Below are 17,987 nucleotides of genomic sequence, written 5' to 3' on the forward strand. Positions count from 1 at the left end.
TTTAACATTTAGTGTTTAAAAATTTTGAGTATCAGTTTTTTTTAAATGGAAGAAATAACGAATGCACAATTTTATCTTATTTTATTTTATTTTATTTTGCTTTTTAGGGCTGCACTAGCAGTATATGGAAGTTCCCAGGCTAGGAGTCGAATGGGAGCTACATCTGCCAGCCTACACCACAGCCACAGCAACACCAGATCTGAGCCACATCTGTGATCTACACCACAGCTCACGGCAACGCTGGATCCTTAATCCACTGAGCAAGACCAGGGATCGAACTCGAATCCTCATGGATCTTAGTCAGGTTTGTTAACCACTGAGCCACAAAGGAAACTCCTGAATGCACAATATTAAAAACTTCAGAGTATCATTAAAATTTTTTGATAGATGAACCATAAAATTTTGGTAGTGATCATTACCTTTTTATGCTAATTTGGCTGTTTTAATAATACCAAGACCCTACATTTTAGAGTTTAAAAATGTAATAAATGCTTTTTCCCTTTCTACGAAGAAACTAATGCCATTTCAGCTGTGAAATGGGTTGAGAATAGTGTTTTAGGTCATGTAAGTTTGAGGTTGCTTAAAAATTATCGAAAATGCTTTATAATCTTCTAACGGTAACAGTCTAGCTAGTATGTGTTAGTAATTTTTGGGCTGTTTAGTGTGGGTGTTTCATTTCCTGGCAATTTTATTTTTTTTCCTTTATTTATTTATTTATTTATGGCTTTTTAGGGCCACGCCCACAGCATATGGAAGTTTCCAGGCTAGGGGTTGAATCAGAGCTACAGCTGCCAGCCTATGCCACAGCCACAGCAATACCAGATCCAAACTGCATCTGCAACCTATACCACAACTCACAGCTGTGCCAGATTCTTGACCCACTGAACAAGGCTAGGGATCAAACCCACATCCTTGTGGATACTAGTTAGGTTCGTTCTGCTGAGCCACAACAGGAACCTCTTTCCTTTCCTTTTTTATTGAAGGATAGTTGATGTACAATGTTATGTAAGTTACAGGTGTACAATGTAATTCACAGTTTTTAAGGGTAGTACTCCATTTATACTTATTATAGAATATTGACTTCATTTTATGTGTTGTACAATATATCCGTATAGCTTATTTTATACATGATAGTTTGTACTTAATCTCCTACCCCTGTATTCCCCTTCCCTCTCCTCACTGGTAACCACTAATTGGTTCTCTGTATGACAATTTTCTTTTTATAAATAAACCAAGGCTGAAATAGAAGTTTTTAGAGCAAGAAATTTTATGAATGTATATGAATGTTTGTATTTTGGGCAGATTCCTGAAGAGTTCAGTTGGCATAGCTTGTGTTCTAAGGGAAGATAGATGACTTCCAGAGATCCTGGTAAATAAAACGTCAAATTTCTGTTAACATGTACCAAACAGAGGTCCCTTTTTGTGCATGGCAGGAAAAAAGTTGCTATTTAACAATTCAGGAGTAATTAAAAATATGATTTAAAAGTTTTTTTTTGTATTTTTAGGGCTGCACCCACAGCATATGGAGGTTCCCAGGCTAGGGGTTGAATCGGAGTTGTAGCTACAGGCCTATACCACAGCCATAGCAACATGGGATCCGAGCTGCATCTGACAACACAACTCAGGACAACCTCCAGATCCTTAACCCACTTAGCAAGGCCAGGGATCAAACCTGTGTCCTAATGGATACAAGTCAGATTCATTTCTGCTGAGCCACTATGGGAACTCCTATGATTTTTTTAGAAAAACTCAGAATTAAAATTTTTTTTTTTTTACCATGCCCATGATACATGGAAGTTCCCCAGCCAGGGACTGAACCCACACCACAGCAGCAACCAAAGCCACTGTAGTGACTGCTGTATCTTTAACCTGCTACACCACAGAGAACTCTCCAAAACTCAAAATTTAGTAGACAAATCTCTGAACACTTTCACTTTGAATTTTTTTTAGTTTGTGAGGGTCTTATCATATTTTATCTATATGTTCATTTAAAAGTGCTTATAGAGAATTTTTCATATTGTAAGTTATGACCAAAGGATTGTGAAATCAGTTTAGTAGGTCCTGATTGGTTTTGGTTTGGTTTCTTGAATTAGACAAATTATTAGAGTGAATTTGGAAATAATAGGGGTGAACAATCATGAACTTTATTTCACTTATATATATATATGTTGTGTGTATACTGGGTATGTCTTTATTGCTGTGGGTTGTGGCCAAAAAATTTTTGAAAGCTACTGATTTTACAGCTTTCTTTCAGTGCTTAAGATATATAATCCATACTTATTTATTGAGCTGTGAAGTTGCAAGAGATGGAAACAAAAGTTGCAACAGTTTGAAAATATCAATAACCCTAAGGATTTTCTGAGCTAGCATTCATAGATTGTTAAATGAATGGTATATATACCACCTACTGTCTGTTGAGGGCTCAGAATGTGCCAGCACTAAACTAAGGGCTTTATAGTTGTTATTTCATTCAGATTTAATGAACAATTAATTGTAGGTACAATTATTATCTCAATTTTACCTTTGGAGAAATGAGTCTTAGTGAGGTTATGTAGCCGCTAATTTACCTGCTCACCACAGGGCTCTTGCTCTTAATTATGTATCCAGAGTGAGGAAAGCTTCCTGGGCTGGGAAGATTCCAGGGAAGATTCCTGGGAAGATTACCAGGGAAGGAGAAACTGCAGCTGAGCCTTGAGGTAGAATTTGGTTAGGTAAGGAGGAGTTTGGAGAAAGCCATTTAATGTGTGGGAACAAAGTTGGAGCAAATTGATCATACAACTGTTAAAGTCTGTACTCAGAGCAGCATATTGAAATAATTGTCTGTCTGCCTCTCTAGTTACTTATTTTTATGTTTCCATTGCCTGTTGCCATGTGTGGCTCTTAAAATACTCTCAGTAAAACATTTCAAGAAATGAATGTCCTTTATCCATACCTCAAGAGGAAAACAACTGGAAAAAAGATAGAGGCATCATTAGGTGTTAATAGTGGATGGCTTTGTTACTCTAGAAATTGTCATGTCGATTTTAATAAGTCATAGAAGATATAACTCTGACATACAGTATGCTAAACCTCCATGTTGCTCAGCCTGTGGTGGTGGGGGTGAAGAGAAGTGTAGACCTCAGAACTTCTTGTCCGTTTAGTGCCTTTCATCAGGAATATGACACTTGGTAAAATGATAGACCTGGCTTTCAGTGTGTGTAGGAAACCTACTCTCAATGTTTTAAAGCCAATTTTTTTAATTTGGTCAAATATTTATTGTTAGTTTGCAAGGTTTTTTTTTTTTTTTCTTTTTAACAATAAAACTAGCCCTAATTAACTCTTTGTAATTATGTAAATCACTATATTTCTCAAGACGTACATTCAGTCAGTTGAAAAAATGTTTCTCAGTGTTCACTTTGTTTCATCTCTGGTTAGAGCTGAGGCTTAAATAGGTGCAGAGGCTTGGAGGCTTGGTCCCTGCCACTATGTAGGTTTCAGTCATCCAAAGAACTAGAATATTGTATATATACATAACTGTAGTATGAGATAGAGTGTGAAAAATACTCAAGTTTGGTACAAGCTGTTAAGGGGCAGAGAGGCTGAAGATAGCACTTTTTCTTTCTTTCTTTTTTTTTATGGCCAAACCAAGGCATATGGAGGTTCCCAGGCTAGGGGTGGAATCAGAGCTGAAGCTGCTGATGTATGCCACAGCCACAGCAATGCCAGGTACCAGCTGTGTCTGTGACGTACACCACAGCTTGTGGCAACACTGGATCCTTAACCCACTGAGTGAGGCCAGGGTTCGAACCCACGTTTTCATGGATACTAGTTGGGTTTGTTTCCACTGAGTTATGACAGGAACTCCAAGATAGCACTTTTGATTAGGAATGAAAATTTCACGAAAGGGGTAGTTCACGTTGTGGCTCAGTGGGACCCAACTAGTATGCATAATGATGCAGTTTAATCCTTGGCCTAGCTCAGTGGGTTAAGGATCTGGAGTTGCCACCTGCTGTGGCGTAGTAGGTCACAGATGTGGTTCGGATCCATGTTGCCATGGCTGTGGTGTAGGCTGGCAGCTGCAGCTCCAGTTCGACCCCTAGCCCTGGAACTTCCATATGCCAGGGATGTGGCCATAAAAAGAAAGAAATAAACAAACAAAAGATTTCATGAAGGGGGAATCCTTAAATGATAGATAGGCTTCTAAGATATGAACACGTAATTCAAAGAAAATAATGATTATATGTAGTAACCAGACATCCCCCAACCCAGGGCCAGCAAAACATAATAGCTTTTATTCATCGAGAGTATTTTCCTCTCAGGCAGGCAAAAATTCCATTTTAGGAGTTCCTGTCGTGGTGCAGCAGAAATGAATCCAACTAGGAACCACCATGAAGTTTCGGATTTGATCCCTGGCCTTGCTCCATGGGTTAAGGCTCTGGCGTTGCTGTGGCTGTGGCGTAGGCCGGCAGCTACAGCTCTGATTACACCCCTAGCCTGGGAACCTCCATATGCCATGGTTCAGCCCTAAAAAAGCACAAAAGACAAAATTAGTTAATTAATTAATTAAAAAATAAAAAATTCCATTTTATTCTTACTCAGTGCCTCAGGATGAAATTTATTTCTGTAATGAATTTTAACATAAATTTTACTTTCTGTGTTTTGTACTACATGACCAATATATCATGCAATTTGAGTTAGGAACTCATTGTTCACTATACTTGTGCATTGTCCAAATATGTAAATACAAACATGTCTACTAAATATTACTTAGTATTTAGAATAACAACTTAAATGCCTAAAAATAGAATATTGGGTAAATCATTTTTTGTATAATGGAATATTTGATAACTATTTAAAAGCATATGGTCAACCCATATTTATAGGCATAGGACAGTGTCTTGAATTTCTGTCAAGAGAAAAAAATTAGTGATACCTATAGTATCATTGCATTTATGTTTTTAAAAATATGTACATAGGTACATTTATATGTAAATGAAGTCTAGAAGGATATTATCCAAGCTGTTCACAGATGTAGACAGCAATTTCAACTTTTTTGGTTTTTGTTGTTGTTGTTGTTGTTGTTGTTGTTTTTTGCTTTTTAGGGCCGCACTCATAGCATATGGGGGTTCCCAGGCACGAGGTCAAATCATCGGAGCTGTAGCTGCTGGCCTACGCCACAGCCATAGCAACGCAGCATCCTACCTATGCCACAGCTCACGGAAGTTCGGGATCCTTAACCTGCTGAGCAATGCCAGGGATCGAAACCTCATCCTCTTGGTTGCTAGTCAGATAGGTTAACCACTGAGCTATGACGGGAACTCTATGCTTGGTAATACTAATAGAACCATTTAAATAAGCACATACTACTTTCCTAATAAAATAATAATAATCCCCACCAATATGTTTTCCTCTCAAGTTTTAGGAATGCAACTTATAGTTGGTAAAAGAAAGGAAGGAGAAAAGGAAGAAAAAGAAAATGTATAGATTTTTTGAGAGCACCCACAGATTTCCAGCATGACTAGATAGAGATATTGAAGGAACATCACTTGACTCACTGTTTATCCTCTGGGTTGACCTTATTCTTTTTTCTTTTTTTTCCTCTCTCTCTCTTTTTTTTTTTTTTTTTTCTGTCTTTTTAGAGCTATACCCATGGCAAATGGAGGTTCCCAGGCTAGGGGTTGAATTGGAAGTACAGCTGCTGGCCTTTGCCACAGCCATAGCAACACAGGATCTGAGCTGTATCTGCGACGTACACCATAGGTTATGGCAACACTGGATCCTTAACCCACTGAACGAGGCCAGGGATCGAACCTGAATCCCCATGGATGTTAGTCAGATTTGTTTCTGCTGAGCCATAACGGGAACTGCCTCTTTTTTTCTTTTTAATAGGCAAACATTTTAAGAGATATTTAGCCTCACAAGTAATTAAAGAAATACAAATCAAAATAGATTGAATTAGCATTATATTTTTAATGATTTAAATAGATTTTTCTTTTTTAATTGTACTTTGGTCAGTCTGATAAGATGCAGTGGTTCTCAAACATAGTGAGACCTCTGGGAAACTTTTTTCTTTTATTTTTTAAATGATTTTTATTTTTTCCATCATAGCTGGTTTACAGTGTTCTATCAATTTTCTGCTGTACAGCAAGGTGACTGGAAACTTATTTAAAAAAAAAAAAACTGGTGGGAGTTCCCTGGTGGCCTAGTGGTTAAGGACTTAGCATTGTTACTCCTATTACTCAAGTTCATTCCCTGGCCCGGGAACTTCCACATGCTGGCGGGTGTGACCAAAGAAAACCAAAAAGCAAAACCAAAAAAAATTCCCACAACTAATACATGGGCTCCATTCTAGAACAATTTGGTCAGAAAGTCTCATGCACATTAATAAGTTACCCATCATCATAACCTTGTGAAGAAACCCAGATTTTACAAATACATGGAAGATTAAATAAATGACTTGCCCAAGGGACTGAGTGGAGCAGTTTGAATTCTCAGCAGACTTGTAGAACCATGCTGTTCATGCTTGCTTGTCTACTGTGTTGAAATCAATAAATATCCTGTTTATCCAGAGTTGATTATAATATTTGGAGTGGAGTTGCAAGGCAATTTAGCATAGAAACATAAGACATACTCCACTTTAGATAATACCTTTGTTGCTTTGTTCCATTCAGCAGTCACTTGGAATTAATAATGCTTATTTGTTCATTTGTGATGGTCTATCCCTTTTCGTGATCCTCAGTTTGACCTTTTGGGAGGGGATATAAAATAAGCAACATCCTTTTGGCTGTGTCTTCTTGTCACAGAAGTATGCTGTTCCTGGTCTGTTCCTCTGCCTAGAGTTTTCTCCTCTGCCTCTTGTGGCCTCTTTCCCCAAATGCTCAGATTATCTTGACTTTGAGTTGCCTATTCAGAGAGATGACAGCTCCCTCTAGTCTTTCAAGATTCGCTTCAGTAATCATTTATAGATGATAAAACTTTGGTTTTAAAAAAAGAATCACCAAATTCTAGTAATACTTCATTTATTCCCCCTCCTTCAGTGTGTTACTTAGTTTTCTGTGTACATGTGTCCTCACATCTCACTGTGAGTTTTTGGCCTAAAGGAGCTATTTGGATCTTACTCTTGTGCTGTTTGTGTCATTTGCTCTAGAAATGCTTTTTGAATAAATTAGTAATTGAGTGAAAAGAGATAAAATGCAGTGAAACCCTGCATTTTATCTGTTGTTCACTTTACTGTTTCTAGCAGTGAGAAACTGTATCTGCATTTTTAATACTATGTATAATTACGGAGGACTTAGTCCTGCAATAAAGTCAAAGTAATTAATTCCCAATCCCCTAGTTTTCTCTGCTAATTTTGCCTTTAAAATTGTTTTCTATTTGGTGACCCCTTAGGAACAGAAGGGAAAGACTGGGAAATGATATAGTATGTATGTAGTGTGTACTTATTTTTTTGGTGGAGGGAGGAGTTGAAGTTTCTGTCTAAAATAAAATTTGGGAGTCGCTATCATGGCTCAGTGGAAACGAAACTGACTAGCATCCATGAGGACACAAGTTCTATCCCTGGCCTCGCTCAGTGGGTTAAGGATCTGGCATTGTTGTGAGCTGTGTTGTAGGTCTCACACTCGACTTGGGTCCCGCATTGCTATGGCTGTGGCATAGGCCAGCAGGTACAGCTCCAATTCAGTCCCTAGCCTGGGAACCTTCATATGTTGTGGGTGTGGCCCTAAAAAGACCAAAAAGTAAATAAAATAAAATTTGGGGAATTGTTCAGGGATTTCATTGGTCATGGTAGTTTTCCTGACTATAAAATGCTTGCCATTTAGTCCCAACTGTCGGATATTAAAACATATTTTTAAAGAATCTGTGTATCTCACTATTTATTCAAGTGTTTTATATTTTAGTACAGTTTTATTTATTTATTTATTTTTTGTTTTTTTAGGAGTGTGCCCATGGCATATGGAAGTTAGGGGTAGAATTGGAGCTGCAGCTGCCAGCCTGTGCCACAGCACCATAGGGTCCGAGCTGCATCTGCGACCTATACCATAGCTCATGACAATGCTGGATCCTCATTAACCCATTGAGCGAGGCCAGGGATTAAACCCCTGTCCTCATAGATACTAGTTGGGTTCATTACTGCTGAGCCATGCCAGGAACTCCTGGTTTTATTGTTTTAAAATGTAACTCATACAGGTTTCTTTTAAAGACTTAAAAAAAATTTTTTCCCCTCTTTTTTTGGCTGTACCTGGAAAGTTCCTGGGCCAGGGATCAGACCCATGTCACAGCAGTCACCTGAGCTATAACAGTGACAATGCCAGATCCTTAACCCACTGAGCCACCAAAGGCCTCCATTTTTTTTTTAATTGAAGTTTGATCGATTTACAGTGTTGTGTTAATAGAGACATTTCTAATTAATCATTTGTTGATATGATGAGTGGAGCAGTTTACCTTCAGCTACCATTCTTTTTTGTCTGGGTGCCATATAGGAAGGCTGCTGATTAAAAAAAAAATAAACTTATTCTGCAGGTTTTCTTCTTTATTTTAGAGTGATTTTGTTAGATTGTTACAGATGTTTTAGGTATAATTATAGCATTGACATCATACCATTCTACATTTTCTGAAGCAATTACCATTATTTTTGTTTCTTAGTTGACTCTAATCTAGATTCTTTAATTTAATCTAAAGCTAAATAATAATAGTAAGAATAGTCATTATTGTCTGAATATGATTTTAAAGGAAGTACCTCTTGGAAGGGTAATACCTTAAGTCTGATAGTGACTATTTAATTAAGACATGTGCATGTTTTTAAATGATTTGGTTTCTTTTTGTTACACTTGGTTAATATTTTCGAATTTACATTATATTACAACTAGACTATTTGGCTGGTATAATATCCACATGATAGAATTAAGTAAGGTTTTCTTTGTGGCCCATTTTACACCAGTTTTTTATAGGTGTTGCACAGAAGATTGAAAAGAGGGCATAGTTTCTGTAAGCTCATAATTTAAAGTCAGCTTTTTTTTTTTTTTTTTTTTTTTTTTTGGTCTTTTTGCCATTTCTTGGGCCGCTCCTGCAGCATATGAACGTTCACAGGCTATGGGTCGAATTGGAGCTGTAGCCACCAGCCTACGCCAGAGCCACAGCAATGCGGGATCCAAGCCGCGTCTGCAACCTACACCACAGCTCACGGCAATGCCAGATCGTTAACCCACTGAGCAAGGGCAGGGATCGAACCTGCAACCTCATGGTTCCTAGTCTGATTTGTTAACCACTGCGCCACGACGGGAACTCCCTAAAGTCAGCTTTATTAGCTATACAATTCTAATTACCTTTAGTCAGAGTCATATTGAAGTGGTAAAGACACACAGTAATTGACTTTGTTGCTGTTATTCCGTACATGAAGTTTTATTTTCTTTTTCAAGACTAATAGTATTATATATTTTTTTCAGGAGATATATAATCCCTGGTTCTCTCTTTGTGAGGTTAGTAGCCATCTTACATTGGTTAGAGATTGCAGAATGGTGATACTTTTTATTCTTGATGAACTTAATGAATTTAAACATCCATTGCAGTTAAATATTGTGGTTTATGCTCTGCTTTTTGAATATGAGAACCATACAACTTGACTCCTCTGCTTTTTTTTTTTTTTTGCTTTTTAGACCCAAACCCACAGCATGTGGAGGCTCCCAGGCTAGGGGTCTAATCAGAGCTACAGCTGCCGGCCTGTGCCACAGCCACAGCAATGCCAGGTCCGAGCCGCATCTTCGACCTACACCACAGCTCACAGCAACGCCGGATCACAGGGATCAAACCGGCAACCTCATGGTTCATTTCCACTGCACCATGATGGGAACTCCCTATGCTTTTTTAAATAGTACTTTCATAATATTTTATAAAAGATTTTTAAATTAAGATAATAGAAATGCAGTATTGTTTATCCAATTTTGAACATTGTACACAACTTAATATCAAATGTTCTTACATGTTAGTATAAATTATAATAAATAATGCCTGTTTACTGTAGAAAAGTTTGAAAAACAAAGATATATAAAGCAACATGAAAGTCACTAAGTTTGACCACCAAGAGGTAACTATTTTATATTGTTTGTTTTATCTTTTAATCTTTTTTTTTTTTAATTTGTTTTTTAGGGCCACACTTGTGGCATATGGAAATTCTCAGTCTACGGGTTGAATCTGAGCTACAGCTGCTGGCCTACACCTCAGAAACTCTAGATGTGAGCTGTGTCTACGACCTACACTGCAGCTCATGGCAGTGCTGGATCCTTAAACCATTGAGCAAGGGCAGGATCAAATTCACATCCTCATGGATACTAGTTGGATTAGTTTCTGCTGCTCCACAATGGGAACTCCTGGATTAGTTTTTTTAAATGAAGACTCTTAGTCTCCTCTCTGAGTATTTTAAAAAATTTCCAGAGTTTCCTAGTGGCCTAGTGGTAAAGTACTTGGCATTGTTACTGTTGTGGCTCAGGTTCTTTCCCTGGCCTGAGAACTTCCACATGCTGTGGGCATGGCCAAAAATGAAATGAAATAAAAATTTTCCTTTTTTTTTAACAGCTTTATTGCATGTAACCAGTATTTTTAATGGACTATATTTAAGATGGAGCCCAGGAATGTGCATTTTAAACAGACAAATATCTAATAGACATTTGCTAGTTAATGTCAAGTAGTTTTTCCAGAGTAGCTGTACTACTTTATACACTCACCAGTAGGATATGAAAGATCTGGTTCCTCTGCATTCTACCAAAACTAGATGTTAGGGTTTTTAAATTTAGCAAGCCCTGTGGTGTGAAGTGGTACCCTGTTGTGGTCTTAATTTGCTTTTACTGATGAGTAGCAATGTTGAGTATCTCTTCATATGCTTATCAGTCATCTTGATCTTGTCTTTTGAAAAGTGCCCACCTGAGTCTTTTGCCCATTTTTTTATTTGGTTGGGTCTTTTTCTTGTTGACATTAAGGAATTCTTATGTAATTTGGGAAATGCTCAGACAAGAATCACTTTCTGATTGGCAAGAACTATTTGCTGTTGACTGGGGAAATAGGTTTCTGAGTAATCCCCCTAAAATTTCTAGTAGTGTCAGCAATTCTAGCTCCTCTAAGAATCCTGCTTTTGGTCTCTTTTCATAATATTACATTTTGGACTGTGAATTTTATGTCCCTAATGTTAACTACCCAGTTATATTTATACTAGAGGAAAAGCCATGGGCTTATAGGTAAATTATTTCAATGGCTTAGAGTACTGTTTCTCTAATGTTTCCACAGAAGTATCTTAGCCACAAAGGAGAGTAAGTGCATAACCCCAGAGGTGCTTGGAGCCCTGTCAAGGCCTGAAGTAGCCACCAAAAGCAAAAAGATGCTTCTTTGGACTCCTCTCTTTTCACTCTAGAATGTGTGCTGTTTCTAGGATTATGGTCTGTTTTCATTTCAAAGTAGCATTTAAACCATTCTAGTTTTTACTCCTAAATTTAGAGTGAAATTGAGGGAGGCTTAGGAGGCTGTACCATATTATTCATGAGCTTGAGGTACATCTGGCAGCCCTGAGTCTCTGTGTATTGTCTTCATTAACCCATTTACTTTTCCAGTCCAAGGTGCTTAAGAAACTTTCAGGGTAATTCCTGACAGAGGCAAAACAGTGTCTCATGTCTCATTGCTGCCCCCCATACTGTTTGGTCACCTAGTACTAAGGTGAAATTAAGGGATCACAGCTTGAAAGCACAGGAAAGAGCTGAATAAATACGAGCAGCCTGAGAAAATAAAAAAAAAAAAGAGTGCTCTTAGGATTTTGAAGAAGGAGAACAGCTACGTATTCTAATTTTAGAAGTTAAGTGTGAGTTTAATTTGTTCTTAGCTATTGGGTAAGTGCTAAAGATCATGTAAGGAATATTAATGCTGTCTTTGCTGTAGATTGATGTATTTGTAAAATGGTCTTCCTCAAAGAGTTTATCCAGTAACATGTTCTAGGTAAGTTTTGGTTTCTTAAGTTTTAGATTGCACATGTAAGTGATAGCATATGATGTTGGTATCTCAGTGTCTAACTTCACTTAGCATGATAATTTCTAGGTCTATCCATGTTGCTGCAAATGTCATTATTTCTTTCCTTTTAATGGCTGAGTAAAATTCCATCGAAGATGTTCTTTTTTGTGGCTGAGTAGTATTCCATTGTGAATACTTGGCACATCTTCTTCATCTACTCTTCTGTTGATGGACATTGAGGTTGCATCCATATCTTGGCTATTGTATATAGTGCTACAATAAACATTGGAGTACATGTATCTTTTTGAATTGCCATTCTGTTTTCTACAGTGGTTACACCAATTTACATTCCCACCAACAGTGTAATAGGATTTCCTTTTCTCTACACCCTCTCCAGCATTTATTGTTTGTAGACTTTTTGATGATGGCCATTCTGGCCGGTGTAAGGTGGTACCTCATAGTGGTTTTGATTTGCATTTCTCTAATAATGAGTGATGTTGAACGTCGTTTCATGTGTTTTTTGGCTATTTGTATGTCTTCTTTGGAGAATTGTCTGTTTACATCTTCTGTCCATTTTTTGATGGGATTGTTTGGTTTTTTGGTATTGAGCTGCAGGAGGTATTTATTAATTTTGGAGATTAATCCCTTGTCCGTCACTTCATTTGCAAATATTTTCTGCCATTCTGTGGGCTTTTTGTTTTGTTTAGGGTTTCCTTTGTTGTTCAGAGTTTATTTTTTAGGTATGTTGTGATATGATATGTTTAAGTAGTTCCAGTGAGTTGTAAGTGGATCGTTACCTTGAATGAACACTTCTTTAGTAAGGAAAGAGTGCAAAAGGATTCTTTTCAGGTTACTGTGACTAAAGACCAGTTAAGACCATACAACAATAACACAGCATTTTCTAATTGGTCATTAGATATTGATGAGAATTGTTATCATCATAAGTTTTTTTGTCAGTAAGATAGTTATTTGGTAATCTCTTAAAGTATAGAATAAATCTTTCCCGCATGATAATGAGGATACAAAATGTTTAGCACCAAAGACATTTGAAATTAAGGTTAACAATGCATATTATTTTATTGTTATTAAAAAGACTCTTAAATTTACTATCATAGCAGGTTTTAAATATATGGAACAGTATTGTTAACTGTGTGTACAGTGTTGTACCACAGATCTCTGGAACTTTTTCATCTTGTATGACTGAAACCCTGTATACCCTTTGAACAATAGCTTCCCTGTCTCTGCCTTCCCAGCCCCTGGCAACCACCATTCTATTTGCTGTTTCTGTGAATTTGGTTACTTTAGATATTGCATTTAAGTGAGATCTTAAATGCAGTGTTTGACTTATGATTGACTTATTTCACTTAATGTCTTCAAGGTCCGTCCATGTTATAGTATATGTTAGAATTTTCTTCTTTTTAAAGGCTGAATAATATTCCATACACATATCACATTTTCTTCAGCCATTCATCTATTGATGGACATTTATGTTATTTCCGCACCTTGACCATGTGAATAATGCTGCAGTTAGCCACCATACATATTTTTATTTTTATTAAAAAAAATTTTTTAGGGCCTCTTCTGTGGCATATGGAAGTTCCCAAGCTAGGGGTTGAATTGGAGCTACAGCTGCCAGCCTACGCCACAGCCACAGAAATGCAGGATCCGAGCCATGTCTGTGACCTACACCACAGATCACAGCAACACCAGATCCTTAACCCACTGAGCAAGGCTAGGGATTGAACTCACATCCCCATGGATACTAGTCCGTTTTGTGACTCGCTGAACCACAATGGAAACTCCCACTGTACCTATTTTTAAAGGCTCTGTTGACTTTTCTCTTGCAGATATATTCGACTTTATGGGAGAAAATTTAGCAAAGAAGATCATGTTCTTTTTATCAAGTTACTGTATGAGCTGGTATCAATTCCAAAACTGGAAATCAGCATGATGCAGGGATTTGCCCGTCTCTTGATCAACTTGTTAAAGTAAGTCAATGTGCTATGATTTCTGTTAAGATTTTTTGGTTCGTTTATCTTTTTTTTTTTTTTTTTTTTTTTGCCACCCTTGAGGCATATGGAGTTCCCTGGACAGGGATCAGATCCGAGCCACAGATGTGACCTAAGCTGCAGGTGTGGCAACATTGGAGCCTTAACCCACTGTGCCAGGCCGGGGATTGAACCTGCGTCCCAGTGCTCCCAAGAGACTGCCAGTCCCATTTGGCCACAATGGGAACTCCAGCTTTATCTTATGTTTAAACTATATGTGTATTTTTTTTTTTAATTTTATGGCTGTATCCAATCATATGGAAGTTCCTGGGTCAGGAATCAAACCCACTTCCCAGCAACCCAAGCTGCTGAATTGAGATTCTTAACCCACTGTGCCATAGCAGGACCTCCAAACTATCTGTGTATTTAATTAACCTTTCAGTTAAAATTCTTTTCCTCCGTGAATCTTTCTCTTTTCTAGCATACATTGAACTGTATGTTGTCTGATTGTTTCATTTATAATAAAATTATCTTCCTTTATATAGATTGTAAGATCCTTGAGTAGGCAGGGATCATTTATTCTTTTCCTTATCCCAGGCACCCAGCACAATTTGGGAAACATTTCATTTCTCCATCAATTGTGCGGGAAAGTATGAAACTCATCTGCAGTAATGGTGTCAGAAATTTCAGTTGCTCTTTTCACCTGGTGCTCTTAGATGTTTGGGCAGCAGGAAAAGGCTGGTACATTGTCTTCCTATTACCATGCTTTGCCAGTGAGTGGCCTGAGGATGGGGAAGCACAAAGCCCACACTGTTGACAGCAGCATTTAAATACTATCCTCCCTGTGTAGTACGTGTATTATGCACACCCTTGTGCACACATACACAAATATGTGTTTACTTTTTCTTTAATTAGGAAAAAGGAACTTCTTTCAAGAGATGATTTGGAGTTACCTTGGAGACCACTTTATGACATGGTGGAAAGAATATTATATTCCAAGACAGAGCACCTGGGATTAAATTGGTTTCCTAAGTAAGTATTTCCATTTAAAGTACTTTCCGGGAAGCACTTTTCGGGGCTCTTAGGGTTTGATTATAAATGGGAATATTGGGTTATTTGAGATAAAGCAAATACACATTTTTTAATTTGTTCATTTTTATGTAACCTAACTCCTAAAACAATTTTTTGCCCCCCTCTAATCTGTATCTGAAACTGCACTTAAGAATTTCCCACTATCATATCTCTAACAGCTAACATCACCATACTGGCCAAAGAAAGCTGGAGATTTTTGTTTGAAGTCTAGTATTTTGTCGTTAAAAAAAATGACATACCAAAAAAATGTGAAGCACTTTAGCAGCAAAATTATTTTTTTGTTTTTTATTTTATTTTTTATTTTTCCTTTTGGAGCTGCACCCTCAGCATATGGAGGTTCCCAGGCTAGGTGTAGAATCAGAGCTGCAGCTGCCAGCCTCCACCACAGCCACAGCAACGCAGGATCCAAGCCACATCTGTGACCTACACCACAGCTCACGGCAACACCAGATCCTTAACCCACTGAGCGAGGTCAGGGATTGAACCTGCAACCTCATGGTTCCTAGTCAGAATTGTTTCCACTACACCACGGTGGGAACTCCAGCAACAAAATTATTAGTAAAATTCTGTGACATCCTCGTTTTTTGTGTGTATCTGTTGATTGCCAATGTAGTGACACTTGGTTCTAATACTATTAAAAGTCTTCAATCTTAGTTACATATTTGTGTGCAAAACTACACACATGCACAGGGATATGGTTTTGGCAGATCAAATGTGGCGACTGGAATTGCCATTATGCAATGATTTTTTTTTTTTTTCAGGAATCACAAATAACCCTAGGTCAAATTTTCAGTGGAACAAAATACAGCCTTCCTTCAATTTATACATTAGTTTTATCCCTAGAAGATTTGGTATCTGCTGACACTGTGTAAAAAATAGTTGATGTTTAAAGCAGTTGACTTTTAGGTTCAAAAAATTTTAACCTGAAGTTCCTGCTGTGGCGCAGTAGGTTAAGAATCCTACTGCAACAGCTCAGGTCACCGTGGAGGCGTGGGTTCGATTCCCACCAAGTGAGGTAGGTTAAAGGATCCAGTGTTGCCACAGCTGCAGCTCAGATTCAGTCAGTCCCTGGCCTGGGAATTTCCGTATGGTGCAGCCATTTTAAAAAAACAAACAAAAAAAAAAACCTACAATTTTTTTAAACCTATATAATCATGCATTGGGATATTTGAAAGTTGAACTGTTTTTTTTTGTTGAGTGTGGCTATTCCATGAATTGTAGAATATCTAACATACTTGGCTTTTTTAAAGATCTCTTGAGTCTTCCCCAATAATCATGATAATTAAAAATGTCCCATGCATTTCCAAAGTGCTCCCTGCATGTGGTTAGAGGCTTATGGACTTGCTATCTCTCTTTTTTGTCTTTTTAGGGCTGCACCTGCAGCATATGGAAGTTCCCAGGCTAGGGGTTGAATCAAAGCTGTAGCCACCAGCCTACGCCACAGCCACAGCCACGCTAGATCTGAGCCAAGTCGGCAGTCTACACCACAACTCGTGGCAACGCCAGATCCTTAACCAACTGAGTAGGCCAGGGATGGAACCCACTCCCTTAGGGATACTAGTCAGATTTTTAACCCGCTGAGCCACCACAAGAACTCTCATGAAGCTTCTTTTTAAAATGGTGATGTATTCCAGTTTGGAGAAACCAGACTGGACATCTGGAATGGTTTTTGAGGGGGCATCTTCTTGGTGAGAGGCAGCATTGTAGGACAGAATTAGAAACTTAGAATGTCTCTGTGGGAAAAAAGAAAATAGTAGAAAAGATTGGACTTAAAACATTTTTCAGAACTGAAATTTTTTATTTGTTTTCTCGAATTTTCTATAATCTTTTTACTATTTTCATCATGATTTATCTCTCCTTTTGAAAGAAGTACCTGTTAGCCATATTTCCATTTAGGTTACATTGTATATAGTTATAACAATTTAACTTTTAAAGATTTTCAGATTCTTTGGCTCTTGGAGTTTCTTCCTCACTTGCCTTGATTTTAATATTAGAAGAATCTAATGATCTTGGTTCTTTTTATGCAGAAATGTTAGAGACATTAGTTAGAGAGCCAGACAGCAGTACTTTCACTCTTTGTCCCTCACAGCTAATCTCTCTACACTAAAGTTTTAAGATGGGATCATTTGCAGCATCTAAAAATTTACTTTTCTACTTAAGATGCTATTTAGTACACTAGTATAGCAAGTGTTTATATCCAAGAGATAAAAGTATGACCTTTTATAAACATTTTATTTGAGAAAACCCCTCAAAGAGCCCTTTAATATGACATGCTTTTGGAATTTGTATTTTATTTTGAGTATTTTCATCTTAAATGTATTTTGACACATTTTGAAACAGTTTTGTCAGCTGACTGCAAGTGTTCATACTATTTTTAGAATACTATTTTTATAACCAAAAGTGAAAGGTTACTTCATTTGTTAACTGTCTTTCATGTCTTAAACTCATGTTCCTTATATTTTTGACTTCGTTGAACTGACTACTTAGAGTGCCACGCATTTTAACATGATTTTAAAATCTGATTCCACTGCTGGCAGCAAGGATTATTAAACTTTCTTCTCCTCTCCCCTGTCTTCTTTCTCCTCTCTTCCTTCTTCTCCTTTGCTTCCTCTCCCCTTTCCTTTCTCCTCCTTTCTTCCTTTTTTTTTTTTTTTTTTTTTTTTTGCTTCAGAAGCAAAAGGCTCTCATCTGTTTCTGCTTTATCCTGGAGAAACAATTTGTAGGGTTTTTAGTCAGTAGAAAAATTAAAATAGGAAAAGATGTAGGTATTTGCAAACTTAATACTAGCAACTTAAGAGTGTTTACTTTATAAAAGAAGCATTTGAATCTTTGGGGCATGGTTTTATTTTATCAAACAATGTCCCATAGACTTAATTGGTGTAACGTATTTCAAGTTACAAATGTAGGTAGCACTTGAAGAAAGGGTATTGTTACTGAAAAAAT

At 37.4% G+C, this 17,987-nt stretch overlaps 1 protein-coding gene across 3 annotated transcripts in view; it reads left to right on the forward strand.

Moving 5' to 3' along the window:
- PSME4 (proteasome activator subunit 4) overlaps positions 1 to 17,987 on the forward strand; it is a 105,112-nt gene that overhangs the window by 6,301 nt on the left and 80,824 nt on the right. For all 3 annotated transcript variants that reach the window (XR_014841957.1, XM_085019296.1, XM_003125150.7), the window contains exons 2-3: positions 13,812 to 13,952; positions 14,868 to 14,984. Coding sequence is in view for 1 of the 3 variants with exons in the window: in XM_003125150.7 (XP_003125198.5) it covers positions 13,812 to 13,952; positions 14,868 to 14,984 (258 nt within the window). In the remaining 2 variants the exon portion in view is untranslated. The remainder of the gene's footprint in view (positions 1 to 13,811; positions 13,953 to 14,867; positions 14,985 to 17,987) is intronic.

Source organism: Sus scrofa, chromosome 3, assembly GCF_054392235.1.
Source record: "Sus scrofa isolate SSC_HxYL_T2T_F1_AM1 chromosome 3, Sscrofa_HxYL_maternal_Yorkshire_Landrace_v2.0, whole genome shotgun sequence".
Taxonomy (NCBI): Eukaryota; Metazoa; Chordata; class Mammalia; order Artiodactyla; family Suidae; genus Sus; species Sus scrofa.